The following is an 18261-nucleotide window of genomic DNA, read 5'->3' as shown; positions in this document are numbered from 1 at the left end:
TTCCAGTGTTAAATAACAAACCCATCACTGAGATTAATGAGAGATATTTTGATGGAATTTTAAGTAGAACCTATTGTGATCCCAGTAGAAATACTACTATGATGAATACAGGATGGATGGATAAACAGAAGTTGCCTAGGACTTTGCTTGCAGATCACACAGACAGTATTGACTTTTTCCAAGCCATTATGTTGGTCATTCTGCCAATGAACATTTAGGAAATCCAGACTGGTTGTGTTATTGACACAGTATACCAGACCCTGCTCTCTTAATTATGTTCCTTTTTATTATAAAAGAAAAAGTATAATTATGACTCTCCTCTGCCATTTTAACTCATTCTCATTTTGAGAACCTCCACAGGATTACAGATTTACACCTAGTTCTGAGTTGTATTGGTGAAATATATGTTTGAAGCTTCAGAACTTCAATTATCTGTCCCTTCTTTAATTTAGAAATATCTGAAACAGCAGACATCAAATCTGGTAAATAAAGTTCACTCCTGGGCTTCAACCTGACAATCAATTTCAGCTAAGAACACTTTTACAGTTTTCAGAGTAACAGCCGTGTTAGTCTGTATTCGCAAAAAGAAAAGGAGTACTTGTGGCACCTTAGAGACGAACCAATTTATTTGAACATGAGCTTTCGTGAGCTACAGCTCACTTCATCGGATGAAGTGAGCTGTAGCTCACGAAAGCTCATGTTCAAATAAATTGGGAGCTCATGTTCAAATAAATTGGTTAGTCTCTAAGGTGCCACAAGTACTCCTTTTCTTTTTACTTTTACAGTTGGCTCGCTCAAATGGAAACCTTTATAGATTTCCAATTATAATCTTACTGTCAGGCATCAAATCAGTTTCTACCTACATAAACATAATAAGGTGGGAAGAAAGGTTATATTTCAAGATGGAGAGTAGTGGTACTGTAAGTTGAAAAAACAATGAAACCCTGTTAGGAGACTGGAGAACCCCTCCACTCCCCAAATACACCTTTACATGCTCCTGTGTCCCAGGGATGAGGCACTTTTGCCCTTGTTTTAATGTTCTTAGCACCTGTTTCACATTTTCTAGCAGTTGGGGGAGCTATGGTTCGGCATGTCTGAACATGCTATGTATGTGACTTGTGACCATCACAAGACACGAGTAACTTAGAATCTATACGGGGTGTTAAGAGCTTCTCTTTGTGGTGGCATGGTGACAGACTCTGAATAGAGAGAAAGGTTCATCTGCCCACAACCAGTATGCCTTGCTGGATCACCCAGCAGGAGAGCGATTGTTTACTTTATTTGCTGTAATGTAGCCTAGGATCACATTTGTATTCTATTGTAGTTTTCAACAAACGGTTAAAATCCACCTGGTCTCTCTCAAACTTAACTGAATTGCTTTAGGAGAAAGGCAGCTTGTAACACCCTAGAATTGTTTATATGCTTATACTACTGATTCTGTCCAAATACTCACAGAAACCCAGCAGCAGATGTATTCAGAGGACAAAGTTTACATATTTTTGAATATTTTTAAACTGATTTTCATGCTGGTGAAAGGAGTCTGGCAGCCACTGAGAGTGAAATTTTTTTTATCCGGGGAACAGGTGCAATATGGATACCTTCAGTATTCAAGATTTCTCATGTTGTCCCATTAATTTGCCTCAACCCCATTCTGGATGGCACATCTATAAAAATAAGGAGGTTCAGTTTTCCATGCTCACATAATCAGTGCACCCTTTTCTGAGAATGTTGGTTGTGGTATGTGCTCTTGTCCACTAGGAATTGGACTGAGAGCCCAAACTCATTTCCTGTAGCACATTAAATAGCCATGTGATCGTAGTAGTTCTGAACCAGTGACCAACAGCTGAAGGTTTCACCATCCCATTATCAATCTCCTAACCTATCCACAGAGAATACCTTAGTAATGGATGGAAGTGCTGATGCCCAGTTTGCCTTCTTGGACAATCTGGGGAACCCAATAGCTTTCCTCAGATAGCGATCGTGTATTTCACAGGTGTTGAGGATATACAGAGCACAAGCAACAGCATAGCCTCCCCAGTTAGAGACCCCTGCAAGAGAAAGTCACCATGAAACTGGACAGTAAAAATTAAACATAAAACGTTTTAAAATAATTGTGAACCTAATCCACATAAATCTCAAAGTGTGGGGTGAGAGGTAGGAATGTCCTAATAATATTCAGCAATAAGGGTTTTTTAATTAAATGTTTTAAGATAATACAAACATTTCATACAGTACACTGTACACACCCTACCAGTTTACTAAATTCTGAAAAGTTACTGTACTACCCTATCTAGAGTTATGCTTTGAAATTAACTACATTGAAAAACTCAGCTGTAAGGGCTAAAGACTGGAGATGTCTCTAGCCTTCCACATTACTTTGATAGGTTAGTTGCCAGTGACAAAGTTAGCCGCAATCAGAAACCAATTTATGGACCAGAGGTGGAATACACAATTTGATGGGTTTTATTAGCAAGATTTTCCTAGTGCCTGTTTTGGATTGAAATAGTCTATAAGAACAGCCATGTGCTGTTTCATTAACTGTTCCACAGAGATATTCTATTTTTAATATGTCTTACAGTTGTTTATTTTTATACTTGCAGAAGCATGTTACCAGAAAAATCTCATGGGGAATTCCATGGCATCAATAATTTTCCTGCAAGCTATTATTAGATACATCGTACAGCTTATTGACATTCCTCTAGATTAAAATCAGTCCTTCAAAGTACATATTAATATTTGGGGTGATACTAATTATCTAATAATAAATGAGAAAGCCAGGAATAGAATTCAAGAGTCTTGACTCCCAGGCCTGTGCTTTGACTCTGAAATCAAGTTTCATCTCACTTGGTGGATACAAATCTTGTCATTCACGTTCACCTTTGGGTATCTTCTGTAATATAAAAGTTTTTAACTTTGCTATATGCTGTATTTGTGTGTCTAATTTAGAGTTGAGCAAAGTTTTTTTTTTTAGCTGTTTGTGTGAACTTTTATTTCCGATCCAATACGTGCAGGTTTGCAGCTACTAGTTTAAATTTGGGGGTTTGTGGTTCAAACAAATGCAAAAACTCAAAAGGGAAATAGTCAAAACCAGAATTTCACTTGGCTTTGTGCCAAAGCCATGGATTCTGTGTGGCTTTAACTGAACCAAGTCTTGTCAACTTTTGCAAACTTAGGATGAGTTGAGTTATCAGCTTTTCCAAAACCAGGTGAGATTTACATGGTGTCAGATTTTATAATGAAAATTTTTTATAAAGTTCATAGCTTATTCTTTTTGTTCACAAAGAGCATAGGCTGCGTAAACAATTCAGCCATTTTATGGGAGGAGCAGCTGTGATGAAAACAGCAAATGACTGTCTGTTGACTGCTGATGAAGTCTATAATTCTTCTTTAGGGCTTTGTGGGATTGTGTTTATCCCAACAAAGTTAATATCCATGAATTATTTGTACACTGAGATCAGACTAGACCTCATTGTCTTTTAAGTGATGTTTGGCAACTTCTTTAAAAATACTTGATCATTCTAATACTGTGTTTGCATTTCTCTCAGCAGACTTCATATTTTATCATTACTGATCCAGCAACTCCGATCACACGACTACTGCTCCTGCACCCGTAAATCGCACAACTACTGTTCCTAGACCTCTGTTCCCAGAAGTCTGGAATATTCAAATTTTCCACACTTCCATTTTTAGAAAATTTGGAAATTAATGTTATAGTTGCATGTTACATTCCCCATTTGACCTTCCTGCTCAAAACACATTCCTTTTCTTTCCTCTACTGTGTCTTGGGCTAGCCAGCTGCTCTGAGTATAAACACTGCAGTTCCTAGAACAGCAACTTTAGGACAGACACATGGGCAGAAAGGGTAGAAACAATCAGACTCTTCACTCCCAATTTCCTCCCCAATTACTTCCTATTTCTGTACCATTGGTGTTGGAAATCTAGCCTCCCTAGTCCCTTCTATTAAAGTGACCTCCCATTATGGCACATACATGGGCACCCAATGTACTGAGCTATAGCACAATACAGACCACACAATTTGTAAATCTGTCATTGCTGAATCAGTCTCCTTCATTATTAACTTCTGTAAAGCCTGTTTTGTGCTGGCCAAGTCAACAGGGCAGGAAAGGGTTCTAAACATGAAGTTGCATTTCTGTTTTGTTACATGCAAAATTTAGAATGTATAGAAGCCCTGCAGAGATTATTTGATAGAGTTCGCATCACCCCATAAGTGCAATTGATTTTAGCCTGGTATGGTACACCCCCAGGGCACTAACAAATACACTGAACTTATATGAATACAAAGTTCATTTAATTCCTGCATAGAAGATGGCTGTACAGTTCTCCTTGAGAGTCAAATGATTTTAATATTTATTTAGGGTGGGAATTTTCATAAGTACTCAGTGTTGGCCTAGTTCTGCTGCCATTGAAGTAACACTGACTTTAATGAGAGCAGAGCTATGCCAATACTGAGCACTGACTTCAATGGGAGCAGAGAGAGGCTGAATGCTTTTGAACATAACACCTTTAATTGCTTAGTACAGTTTCGAAATGAAATTAACAGCAGTCTAAAAGTTAAAAAGGCTCCAAAAGTAACTCACAAACAGGACTCTAGAGTCATGTGATGATCTTTGATCTTTTAATTTTGCAGGAACTCATTATGAAAAGTTCAATCCTGTGACATGCTGAGCATTCTCCATTTTCAGTTATACCGGGAAAGACGTGGATGCTCAACACCTCACAGGACTGGGCACAAAAGAGAGAAAGCTCACAGTACCTGAATGCTCAGTAGATCATTTAGAGAAAGTGCCAAACCAAAATTAATCTGCAACACATGTGCTTTGTTCTCACTTTTTAAAAACTTACCGGCTACAATAGCAAAATCAGCTTCAACATCACAAGCTATAACATCTCCATTTTTTATGTGCTTCCTTACAGCTTCTTTTACTTTTCCCATTCCCAGTTCATTTCCTCCATCCCCAATGCCTTCATTAAAAAAGAAAAAAGATGCCATGAGTATCCAAACCACCTTACAAATTCAAACCCATTTATAAGCTATCCACAATAGTCTGTGTATAACAGGTCAGCTCTCTTGAACTGTTTTCAAAAGTGTCACAAAACAGAAGATCACAAAAACAATAGCTGAAAACATTGCAGTGAGCGGGCTTTGTCTCCCTGGTGGGCAGAGCCCGGATATCCGCTCTGGATATCTGGAAGCAGAGGGGTGGGACAGGAACTGGAAATATAAAAGGCAGGCCCTCCAGCTCAGTTGTGGGAGAGCTGCCAGAGGAGCAGGACATCTCCCCCCTGCTGCTGAAGCTTGGACCCGATGGAGGCAGCTACATCGCCAGAAACCCAGAGGGATTGCTGGAGCTGCCAGGCACCGGGAACACCGAGGAGCTGCTGGGGCTGCCATTAGCTGTTTACCCCAGCCAGATGAACGACGACCCTGGAACACAGGTACCTCCTGAATGGGAGTGTAGGAAGGAGCCCAGGGAAGCCGAATAGGGTTTGGCTGCATTACTAATTGCAAGCCGGCCAACATGTTGCTGCCGGATTTCCCTGCTGATCCAGTGGCAGACCACTCTGCCACTGTTATGGCCCTGGGCTGGGACACAGTGGAGTCACACCTGTGTCCCCCTGCCCTTGAGTGTGGCAGCCTTCCCACCTTTAGGCCAACAGGCTTGCATTGGTTTGTCCCCGGCCTGAGTTAGGATGCCAGATGGTTTTGCTTTCTGTCCCACCAGAGAGCTGATCCCCCTAGACTGCTGTGTTGCTCTGCCTGACTGCAGGCCAGAGCCGTTAACTGTTTTGCCACTCCACCCTGATTGAGGGCCCCCAACATATAGACTCACTGCTGCTCTGCCTTACTACATGCCAGAGCCATTAACTGTTTGCTGCCCTGCCCTGATTGAGGGTCCTCCCGGCATATAGACTCACTGCTGCTTTGCCTGACTGCAGGCCAGAGCCATTAAGTGTTTGCTGCCCTCCCCGATTGAAGGATCTGGGCTTATAGACTCACTACTGTTCTGCCTGACTACAGGCCAGAGCCATTAACTGTTTGCTGCATCGCCCTGGCTGAGGTCCGGGACTTATAGATCCAATTGCTGCCTGGCCTGTACTGCAGGCTTGGGCCTATTAACTGTCGGCTAATTTCCCCTTGAACTGAGTCACTCCAGAAGCATTATAGCAAGGGGGCGTGGTTTCCCTCCCTGACGGACGGGGACAGAGCTGTGACCGCCTTCTAATTATGTTATAATATACCAACTTACAAAACATTCAGGTATGCGTAGTAACTAGAAATTATGCTCTGTAAGCAACAGCTACAAGAAGGTGACATTATCCAATGCTCTTGAACAGCTCTGACACTATATCTAGGAGAGAGAGGTAGTAATCTTACACTTCATGGAAGGACTTAAACAAATGTAATATATTTTTGTATATACATGCAAAATATTGTGAAATATTTAAATGAAGCAAAAGAGGTAAACTTTGGCTTGTTGCTAGTTTTGAGAAAATTAAACAAGTAACAGGTTTCAGAGTAGCAGCCGTGTTAGTCTGTATTCGCAAAAAGAAAGGAAGTACTTGTGGCACCTTAGAGACTAACCAATTTATTTGAGCATAAGCTTTCGTGAGCTACAGCTCACTTCATCGGAACATCCGATGAAGTGAGCTGTAGCTCACGAAAGCTTATGCTCAAATAAATTGGTTAGTCTCTAAGGTGCCACAAGTACTCCTTTTCTTAAAACAAGTAACAATTTTTGTACAAATATATGCAAATGGTATGTGATGCCTTTGGAGGTAGCAGGAGTTCTTTCCCAGAACTTAGGAGTGTTTTCTACAGCATTTAGTCCCCTTGTGCCATGGGGCAGATGGAGCCCTAATTATACTCTCACTACTCTCATTTTCCCCACCAGTTTTCCTCTTAGAAAGATACACCTATACTTTTAAAAATTGGTCACTAATTTGGAGTGTCTGTTTTTGGGTGCCCTACTTGAAACACTTTGTATCTGACTTTCAGATGTGCTGAGCATTTATAGTACCATTAAAGTCAATAGAAGCTGTAGGGATCAATAAATGTCTGAATAATTGTTGGCTGTCCTAGGTGTCTTAAGTTGGGCACCCAAAAATTGAAGACCTGAAAAATTTGGCTGATAGTCAGAGATCTGGAGAGCAAGATACCAGATAAATCATTAAATTGCATGAATATTGGTGAATTCCAAAAATTAAGTGGATACATAATTGGTTAAACAACTGCAAACAAAGAGTAGATATTAATGGAATGATGTCAGATTGGAAGGAAGTCTCAAGAGGGGTTTCACGGGGATATTATCTGGGTCTGGTGTTATTTAACATCTTTATTTATGACCTGGATGTATGAATAGAGAGCCTACTGATCAAATTTGCAGATGACACAAAGCTAGAAGGAGTTGCCAACACTTTGGAAGATAGAGCTAAAATTCAAAGGGATCTTGATAAATTAGAGAACTGGGCTATAGACAACAAAATTAAATTCAGCAAAGATAAATATAAGGTTCTACACTTAGGGAAGAAAAACCAAATGCACAAATACAGAATGGGGAAATACTGGTTTGGCAGCAGCTCTACTGAGAATGATCTGGGAGTTGTGGTGGATCACTACCTTAACATGGAGTCAAAAATATGATGCTACTGCAAAAAAAGCAAATGCAATTTTGGGTTGCATTAACAGAGGCATAGCATGCAAGTCAAGGGAGGTGATAGTACTTCTCTACTTAGAGCTGGTTAGGCCTCAGCTGGAGTACTGTGTCCAATTTTGGTCACCAATGTATAGAAAGGATGTAGAAAAACTGGAAAGGATCCAGAGCCGAGCAACAAAGATGAGCAAAAGGATGGAATGCAAGGCATATAAGCAAAGGCTGAAGGAAGTAGGTACGTTTAGTTTGGACGAGAGGAGATTAAAGGGGGACATGATAGCAGTCTTCAACTACTTGAAAGGCTGCCATTAGAAAGATGGAGAAAAGTTGTTCTCTTTTGCCCCAGAGGACAGGACAAGAGACAATGAGTTCAAACTACAGCATAGCTGATTTAGATTAAATCTCAGAAAAAATTTCCTAACTGTAAGAACAATGGAACAAACTGCCTAGGGAGGTTATGGAAGCTCCTTCACTGAAGGTTTTCAAAAGGAGATTGGATAGCCATCTGTCGTGGATGGTTTAGACACAACAAATTCTGCATCTTGGCACGGGGTTAGACTAGATGACCCTTGCGGTCCCTTCTAGCCCTATGGTTTTATGATTCTAAGAGGAAGCCAAGACTGGTGAGGGCAAAACTTTTTCTATGGCTGTTGGTCTGGCTCTAGAACCTCTTCTTGATGGTCGGTGCCAGCCCCGGTACTGGACTCTGGAGACAGAGCTGCCCGGTCCATAGTTTCTGCCCTTGTGGATGAGGGTACTGAGTGCATACAGTGAGAACAAAATCTGGAAGCTGGGGGAAAACTCCAAGGGCTCCAAAACAGCCATTGATATGGGGCTGGACCCCATTGACCTGGCCACATTCCCATGGCAGTTCCCATTAAAGAGTCACAATGGTAGGCTGGAAGAGAGGATCTGGGAGGAGACTGGTAGGTCCAGCTTCAGAGTTGTGAGACTTAAAATCCCACTGCTGAGTCCAACGACAAAGACTCCCCTTCCTCCGACCATGAAGGGACTGATCCAGTCAGTGCCAGGGACCAATGATGAGAACCTGGTGATGGGCGGAGCATTGCCATCATATCAGGCTTCCCCTTAAGACAGTGCAGGAAGCAGGCAACTGAAGTACCGGAGGTTGAACTGCTGCCACGGGGATAGCACAATATTGCCAAGGAATCCAACTCCTGTAGTGACAGAGACATCAGCACTGAGAGGCAGAGCAGATTTTTTTGGGACCGCAAATGCTTCCAAGGTAGTCAGCACCGACATGGTATCTTGTTGTGGTGCTGAAGAAGATGCCAGTGCCACTTCTGACACCAGGCTTGATGGTGCTCTCTGTGGTGCCAGAGCCAACTGTGCTGACTTAGGCACCGATCTGGAGGAGGAGTGCTTAGGTTTCAGGTGCACTCTGCTCAACTCCTTCTCACCCCCTTACCAAACTTAAGAGGGTGGAGACTTTCCCCTGGCTGGGGCATCTTTGGAAGTCTTATATTTCTTCCTCGGCCTAGGCAAGGGAGACAGAGTGCCAACTCCATGGGTGCTCTGGGGCTCAAGCACCTACCGATAAAAATAGGGGATGTTCAGCACCTGCAGTACCAGATTAATCTTTTGTGGGCTCCACCCCATGCTCCACCTGCGCTCCTGCCCAAAGCCCTGTCCCCGCTCGGCGTCTTCTGACTGAGGCCCCTCCCGCCTCTCGCACAGGGGAAAGAGGGCAGAGAGGAGCATCCACTAGCAAAAACTAAAGTCAGCACCTGTGGAGACAGGTGCCAGGATCCCATTAGAGCTGGAGGTGGGATTCTCACTGAAGTTGCAGACTCAGACGAGGATGAGCATTACCTCCAACAGCAGGAATTTCAGCCAACCTCCCTATCCTTCTTCATTCTAGGTTTGAACTCCCTGCAAATCAGGCACCAGTCTTTTATGTGTGTTTCACCCAAGCACTTCAGGCAGTTATTGTGCGGATTGCTCACTGGCATAGGCCTCTAGCAAGAAGCACACGGCTTGAAGCCTGGTGACTGTGTCACCCAATGGGTATTGCTGAGGGAAAACATTTCTGATGACTGTGCATTGGGTGCACAGACAGCAAGAATGGAATGCACATGTTCACTTGAAGAACTCCAAGTTCAGATTTTGTGAAACAAAATATAATGTTCATGTTTACAGAACAGCTGAGAGTGCCAAATTCCTCTTCGCAATGCATCATTTTTGTATTTGAAGTGTGTCTGGATTCTAATGCATATCACATTCTACAACAGTAAGATTACTGTACTAACAATTTATTCTTTAATAACTGAATTAATCACTGAAACTTGGCACTGGAGCAACAGATAACGACCCTGCGTTGCATACGAGAAACGGAGGATTTTCTGGACAAAAGTCAGGATATGCTTCTACGGGCACAAAGCTCTAAAGATTTAGAGCAGGTTGCACAGCAGAGCCAAGAGGCCAGTGAAGATGCTTGGCAACATGTGACCTCCAGAAGAAGAAGGGGGAATGTCCGGGTTCCAGCAACGCGGACACAGGTAACTAACCGCTTTCATGTTCTCTCCACAGGTACCATTGCGGAGAGTGGACCAGATGATATGTCTCGGAGGAGAAAGCAGAAGGAGACTCCGCTGGTTGGAAGGCATGAGATGCACTGTCCTGAGATGGGGGGTTCCAGGACCACCACTCCCAAGAGAAGGAGGCGGGTGGTGGTGGTCGGGGACTCTCTCCTCCGGGGGACTGAGTCATCTATCTGTCGCCCTGACCGGGAAAACAGAGAAGTCTGCTGCTTGCCGGGGGCTAAGATTCACGATGTGACGGAGAGACTGCCGAGACTCATCAAGCCCTCGGATCGCTACCCCTTCCTGCTTCTCCACGTGGGCACCAATAATACTGCCAAGAATGACCTTGAGCGGATCACTGTGGACTACGTGGCTCTGGGAAGAAGGATAAAGGAGTTTGAGGCGCAAGTGGTGTTCTCGTCCATCCTCCCCGTGGAAGGAAAAGGCCAGGGTAGGGACCGTCGAATCGTGGAAGTCAACGAATGTCTACGCAGGTGGTGTCGGAGAGAAGGCTTTGGATTCTTTGACCATGGGCTGGTGTTCCATGAAGGAGGAATGCTGGGCAGAGAGGGGCTCCACCTTACGAAGAGAGGGAAGAGCATCTTTGCGAGCAGGCTGGCTAACCTAGTGAGGAGGGCTTTAAACTAGGTTCACCGGGGGAAGGAGACCAAAGCCCTGAGGTAAGTGGGAAAGCGGGATACTGGGAGGAAGCACAGGCAGGAATGTCTGTGACGGGAGGGCTCCTGCCTCATACTGAGAATGAGGGGCGATCAGCAGGTTATCTCAAGTGCTTATATACGAATGCACAAAGCCTTGGAAACAAGCAGGGAGAACTGGAGGTCCTGGTGAAGGCAAGGAATTATGACGTGATTGGAATAACGGAGACTTGGTGGGATAACTCACATGACTGGAGTACTGTCATGGATGGATATAAACTGTTCAGGAAGGACAGGCAGGGCAGAAAAGGTGGGGGAGTTGCACTGTATGTAAGAGAGCAGTATGACTGCTCAGAGCTCCGGTACGAAACTGCAGAAAAACCTGAGTGTCTCTGGATTAAGTTTAGAAGAGTGAGCAACAAGAGTGATGTAGTGGAGGGAGTCTGCTATAGATCACCGGACCAGGGGGATGAGGTGGATGAGGCTTTCTTCCGGCAGCTCGCAGAAGCTACTAGATCGTGCGCCCTGGTTCTCATGGGTGACTTTATTTTTCCTGATATCTGCTGGGAGAGCAATACAGCGGTGCATAGACAATCCAGGAAGTTTTTGGAAAGCGTAGGGGACAATTTCCTGGTGCAAGTGCTAGAGGAGCCAACTGGGGGGGAGCTTTTCTTGACCTGCTGCTCACAAACTGGGAAGAATTAGTAGGGGAAGCAAAAGTGGATTGGAATCTGGGAGGCAGTGACCATGAGTTGGTTGAGTTCAGAATCCTGACACAGGGAGGAAAGGTAAGCAGCAGGATACGGACCCTGGACTTCAGGAAAGCAGACTTCGACTCCCTCAGGGAACGGATGGGTAGGATCCCCTGGGGGACTAACATGAAGGGGAAAGGAGTCCGGGAGAGCTGGCTGTATTTCAAGGAATCCCTGTTGAGGTTACAGGGACAAACCATCCCGATGTGTCGAAAGAATAGTAAATATGGCAGGCGACCAGCTTGGCTTAACGGTGAAATCCTAGCGGATCTTAAACATAAAAAAGAAGCTTACAAGAAGTGGAAGGTTGGACATATGACCAGGGAAGAGTATAAAAATATTGCTCGGGCATGTAGGAATGAAATCAGGAGGGCCAAATCGCACCTGGAGCTGCAGCTAGCGAGAGATGTCAAGAGTAACAAGAAGGGTTTCTTCAGGTATGTTGGCAACAAGAAGAAAGCCAAGGAAAGTGTGGGCCCCTTACTGAATGAGGGAGGCAACCTAGTGACAGAGGATGTGGAAAAAGCTAATGTACTCAATGCTTTTTTTGCCTCTGTCTTCACGAACAAGGTCAGCTCCCAGACTGCTGTGCTGGGCATCACAACATGGGGAATAGATGGCCAGCCCTCTGTGGAGAAAGTACTTATATGAGAGGAAAGTGATCAGAAACAGTCAGAAGGGATTCACCAAGGGAAGGTCATGCCTGACAAATCTAATCGCCTTCTATGATGAGATTACTGGTTCTGTGGATGAAGGGAAAGCAGTGGATGTATTGTTTCTTGACTTTAGCAAAGCTTTTGACACGGTCTCCCACAGTATTCTTGTCAGCAAGTTAAAGAAGTATGGGCTGGATGAATGCACTATAAGGTGGGTAGAAAGTTGGCTAGATTGTCGGGCTCAATGGGTAGTGATCAATGGCTCCATGTCTAGTTGGCAGCCGGTGTCAAGTGGAGTGCCCCAGGGGTTGGTCCTGGGGCCGGTTTTGTTCAATATATTCATAAATGATCTGGAGGATGGTGTGGATTGCACTCTCAGCAAATTTGCGGATGATTCTAAACTGGGAGGAGTGGTAGATACGCTGGAGGGCAGAGATAGGATACAAAGGGACCTAGACAAATTGGAGGACTGGGCCAAAAGAAATCTGATGAGGTTCAATAAGGATAAGTGCAGGGTCCTGCACTTAGAACGGAAGAACCCAATGCACAGCTACAGACTAGGGACCGAATGGCTAGGCAGCAGTTCTGCGGAAAAGGACCTAGGGGTGACAGTGGATGAGAAGCTGGATGTGAGTCAGCAGTGTGCCCTTGTTGCCAAGAAGGCCAATGGCATTTTGGGATGTATAAGTAGGGGCATAGCGAGCAGATCGAGAGACGTGATCGTTCCCCTCTATTCGACATTGGTGAGGCCTCATCTGGAGTACTGTGTCCAGTTTTGGGCCCCACACTACAAGAAGGATGTGGATAAATTGGAGAGAGTCCAGCGAAGGGCAACAAAAATGATTAGGGGTCTGGAACACATGACTTATGAGGAGAGGCTGAGGGAACTGGGATTGTTTAGTCTGAAGAAGAGAAGAATGAGGGAGGATTTGATAGCTGCTTTCAACTACCTGAGAGGTGGTTCCAGAGAGGATGGTTCTAGACTATTCTCAGTGGTAGAAGAGGACAGGACAAGGAGTAATGATCTCAAGTTGCAGTGGGGGAGGTTTAGGTTGAATATTAGGAAAAACTTTTTCACTAGGAGGGTGGTGAAATACTGGAATGCGTTACTTAGGGAGGTGGTAGAATCTCCTTCCTTAGAAGTTTTTAAGGTCAGGCTTGACAAAGCCCTGGCTGGGATGATTTAATTGGGGATTGGTCCTGCTTTGAGCAGGGGGTTGGACTAGATGACCTCCTGAGGTCCCTTCCAACCCTGATATTCTATGATTCTATGAAACTTGATACAGGTGGAATTTTAATTAAAATGTAGTTCACAGATTTCAAGTGTGTATATGTGTTTAATTTTTCTGCTAGTGACTTCAAAGCTATGCCTCAGCAGGAATTTTCTATTTAGCTCCCAACTAACATCTATATTTTCAGAGTTGGACAGGACTGAGCCCTGAAGTGTGACAGGGAGTTTAGTGGCTAAGTCTCATGCACAGCTTTGAAAAGTAATAATTGTTGGTGAGTAAGTAATACTTGGGTCTTCTTAGCTTTCTTGCCATTACATTTACTGTGCTTTTTATCTCACACCTTTTGCTTCTGTAGCCTATTGAAGTTTATGGCAGTGAATGGATGCACAGTACTGGAATGTGATGGTCCATTCTGTTTTGTTCACTTGCTAAGTAAGTTATTTAAATCTTCACTCTCTTTTTGTTGATACTGGATTTCAGCTGTGGACCCACTGGATAGTTATTCACATGGTCTGGGGCTTACTTTACTATCATATTGAGATACTTTGGTGATTGTTGCCCAGTAAGTACCTAAACTAGACACATAAATGACTCTTGTATCCAGGGTCCCAGGATTAAGGCACATACTAAAAAAAATTCCTAAAATTAGCTCTTGTCCTTTCATAATAGTACATATTTTCTATAATAGTGCAGATATCAATCCTTTGGATTTTCCATGTCACTCTTATGTTGCCTTTCTGGGACATCTGTTTCTGTACGTGTGTTTAGTTAGTGGCTGTGTTGTTTTGGATCTATCCTATTGGCACTGTATTTTCCACTGCATGCATCCGATGAAGTGGGTTTTAGCCCAGGAAAGCTTATGCTGAAATAAATTTGTTAGTCTCTAAGGTGCCACAAGTATTCCTGTTCTTTTTGTGGATATAGACTAACACGGCTGCTACTCTGAAACCTATTGGCACTATAGTAATCCACCATTGGGAAGGGAAGGATTTCACATCTCCCACTTAAAGCTTTTTCTTTTACTGACTGTTTTGTACCTTCCCCAACTCTTCTGCATGACATCTTAGTACTTCAATAACCTCTGGTGAGTCTGGTCTTTAGAAAATAGTGCTGAGCAGTAGATTTGAGATTTTCCTCCTGACTTTATAAATGAGCTTTTGCTGACTAATGTAATGTCTGAAGCCATGATAACTAAAAGCCTCTCAAACTTCAGCCCTTAGTGCTCGACAACACTTGAACAAAAGGGGCAACAAGTGTAGCTATTTTTTCCCCCTGCCAGATCTCTCAATAATATTCCATTAACTGATGCTAAAGACAGCATATGAAAGTGCCAAAAACACGAGGGCTGAGAAAATTAGTATGGTCTTTTTGGAACATCTTTTAATGGTCTATTCCAATGCTTTTGTTCAATATGCACTGAGCCCAGCAGTTGTTCATGCATTCTTACTTTGCCTAAGTCTGCTCCTGAGGGTCCACTCTAGCTCTACAACTTGTTATGGACTATAGTATTCAGAGAAACCACAGATGTTTTGGCTATGGACAAAGTTCCCAGGTCAGATGGCTATTTTACACAGTGGAATTTAAGACAACGTATTTGGATCTTGTTTTTTTTATCAAAAGCTTGACACAGTCAACCATGGCAAATGCAGGCAGCAAACACTCTGTTGTGCTAAGAGTTCTATAAGAGTTGACAACTACTTCTTTTCCTTATCCCTTTCTATTCTACATAACCCTGTCAAAGTGATCATTCTTCTCTCAAGGGTTCTATAACATACTTGTCTCTAACCAAGCACTGTATGTTTAATCAATATAGCTTCAGTTTTCCTTGAATTTTCCCTTTCCTTAGAGTCAACCTCACCAAAACTTATTACAACTACCGTCAGTGGTGACAGTGACCAAAGGCCCCAATCAGGATTGGTGCCCCATTGTGCTAGGTGCTGTGTACAGTTAGAAAGACCTGGTCCCCGCCCCAAAGCACTATCAATCTAATTAAAACTCAAGGCACAAGAAGTAAGCGTGACAAGCAGTAGTAGTAGAGGAGGAGAGTAACAGGAATAAGTTAAAAATATTTTTCAAAAAGATACCCAGTTTTTTAGTACACAACATCCATTTATACTACCTCACAGGAGATCTTGTCAGATACTGAGCACCTTCAACTTCCATTGATATCAATATCTGATCCAGATTCTAGAACAGTAATACAGAACAGCTCCTAGTTATTAAAATACTAACCTATATTTTCATCCTGTTTTAGATCATCACTAGCTCACTCCTAATCGTATTGAAAAAGGTTAGAGATTAATTAAACCCTTCTCTATTAAAATATCTCTCTGGAGATATTAAATGATAGTATGGCACACATAGATAACTTATTTCTCTATTTTCTTTCTATTTACAATATACTGTGCATTGGAATGTCTCATAATTGCTCTTCAATTAAGTTTTAAAGAGTATTCTAATAATTCAGATGTTTTAAAAATTAAACTTAGCACTGGCAAATAGTGTCAGATTGACCCTCATGGATGCTGAAGTCCATGCACACAGTGTTTCTATTGCAGTGCAAAAATCCACAAATTAACAGTGTGCTTTAACCTGTTCTGAAGTGACAATCTTGGGAGTTTAGGATATTTTTATTGAATGCTGGCAGTATGACTGATGTTGTAAAACAGAGGAAAGGCCAAGTCTCTGCACTGACTATTTTAAAATCTAAAAGCAGACAGAAAGTGTAAACACATGATTCACAAATAAAAGGTGTAACCAACCTGGAAGCATTTGAGATACTTTTGAGATACTATTGCTGCAAGGTTTTATGGAGGACATATAAAAATGTCTGTTCACTCCTTGGCTTCTCTATTGAGGCTGTCATCTCAGTGCCAACTATTCACTGTGAACTGGACCAAAACCCCCAACAAATGTCACCATATTTATTGGGGGCTTTAAAATAACAACAAATAAACCAGGAACTTTTCTATGCAGCTTGTAAATGAGATACTAGTCCCTTGGAAGCAGACCAGACATTCTCTTTGCAGGAGTCCTCTAAACTCTGGCAACACTATCATTATTGATGTATCAAAGTTCAAGCCCATTTGGGAACATTTAAAGACATGTCCATGCTACAGTTGAAAAAACATTAGCAACAATGTTCCAATGTGACTGAAACTAAACTAGCAAGAGCCATGTCTTTTATTGTTGCTAGTAGGGTTTTGCACTGTTTCTCTGTACAGGGATTTTTCTAAGAACCCGTTCAAATGGTGACAAAAACTAGACAGTTTATCACATAGTTTTAGAAATGAGGTCACAACAGATTTAAAAAAAAAACAAAAAACTAACTATCCACAATATGCATGAAAATCGGCGGACCAGCTGAGCAACGGGGAACAGCAGAGCAGCAAACAGCAGGAGTTTGCCTGGGATTGGTGAGTATCCGAGCGTGTGTTTGCTGAGTGAGTATCCGAGTGTGTGTTTGCTGGGAGGGCAGTTTGAAAGCCTGAGCGAGTGCCTGATTGCGTGGTAGCCTGCAGGGAGCGGGTATTGGGGGTGTCTGTCTGTCTGTTTCAGGGAAGTCTGGCTGTTTAAAAATAGCCAGATCTCCACGAACCAGCTGAGCGGCGGCAGACCAGCTGAGCAGCGGGGAACAGCAGAGCAGCAAACAGCAGGAGTTTGCCTGGGAGTTCGCCTGGGGTGAGCCCAGTGAGGCTTACATCTTGCCAGCTTCTCTGAGAAAGTTCATAGTAGGAAGATGATATGGAGGGGGGGTGTTCAGCTATTGTGACCTGCACTGGATGTGCCATGTTTGTCTTTCTTCCACAGGACAGAAGCAACTTTGTCTGTACAAAGTGCAAGCTAGTATCCATATTGGTAGAGAAGATTGAAGGTCTGGAGCAACAGATATCGACCCTGCGTTGCATACGAGAATCTGAGGATTTCCTGGACAAAAGTCAGGATATGCTTCTACGGGCAAAAAGCTCTAAAGATTTAGAGCAGGTTGCACAGCGGAGCCAAGAGGCCAGTGAAGAAGCTTGGCAACATGTGACCTCCAGAAGAAGAAGGGGGAATGTCCGGGTACCAGCAACGCAGACACAGGTAACTAACCGCTTTCATGTTCTCTCCACAGGTACCATTGCGGAGAGTGGACCAGATGATATGTCTCGGAGGAGAAAGCAGAAGGAGACTCCGCTGGTTGGAAGGCATGAGATGCGCTGTCCTAAGGTTGGGGGTTCCACGATCACCACTCCCAAGAGGAGGCGGCGGGTGGTGGTGGTCGGGGACTCTCTCCTCCGGGGGACTGAGTCATCTATCTGCCGCCCTGACCGGGAAAACAGAAGTCTCCTGCTTGAAAGGGGCTAAGATTCACAATGTGACGGAGAGACTGCCGAGACTCATCAAGCCCTCGGATCGCTACCCCTTCCTGCTTCTCCACGTGGGCACCAATGATACTGCCAAGAATGACCTTGAGCGGATCACTGTGGACTACGTGGCTCTGGGAAGAAGGATAAAGGAGTTTGAGGCGCAAGTGGTGTTCTCGTCCATCCTCCCCGTGGAAGGAAAAGGCCAGGGTAGGGACCGTCGAATCGTGGAAGTCAACGAATGGCAACGCAGGTGGTGTCGGAGAGAAGGCTTTGGATTCTTTGACCATGGGCTGGTGTTCCATGAAGGAGGAATGCTGGGCAGAGAGGGGCTCCACCTAACGAAGAGAGGGAAGAGCATCTTTGCGAGCAGGCTGGCTAACCTAGTGAGGAGGGCTTTAAA

The 18261-nt window shown here is 43.6% G+C and overlaps 1 protein-coding gene across 4 annotated transcripts in view; it reads right to left on the bottom strand.

Moving 5' to 3' along the window:
• Window positions 1-18261, bottom strand: part of DGLUCY (D-glutamate cyclase) — a 111788-nt gene that overhangs the window by 11881 nt on the left and 81646 nt on the right. For 2 of the 4 annotated variants that reach the window (XM_048852707.2, XM_048852706.2), the window contains exons 11-12: window positions 4864-4983; window positions 1897-2048 (exon numbers count right to left, since the gene is read on the bottom strand). The exons of 1 other annotated variant lie outside the window; for it this stretch is intronic. In XM_048852707.2, coding sequence (XP_048708664.2) covers window positions 1897-2048; window positions 4864-4983 — 272 coding nt within the window. The remainder of the gene's footprint in view (window positions 1-1896; window positions 2049-4863; window positions 4984-18261) is intronic. One more of the 4 variants, XM_048852709.2, reaches the window with a different exon arrangement.

The sequence above is a fragment of the Caretta caretta genome, chromosome 6 (genome assembly GCF_965140235.1).
Source record: "Caretta caretta isolate rCarCar2 chromosome 6, rCarCar1.hap1, whole genome shotgun sequence".
In the NCBI taxonomy this organism is placed as follows: Eukaryota; Metazoa; Chordata; order Testudines; family Cheloniidae; genus Caretta; species Caretta caretta.
This window is presented reverse-complemented; position numbering and strand designations above follow the sequence as displayed.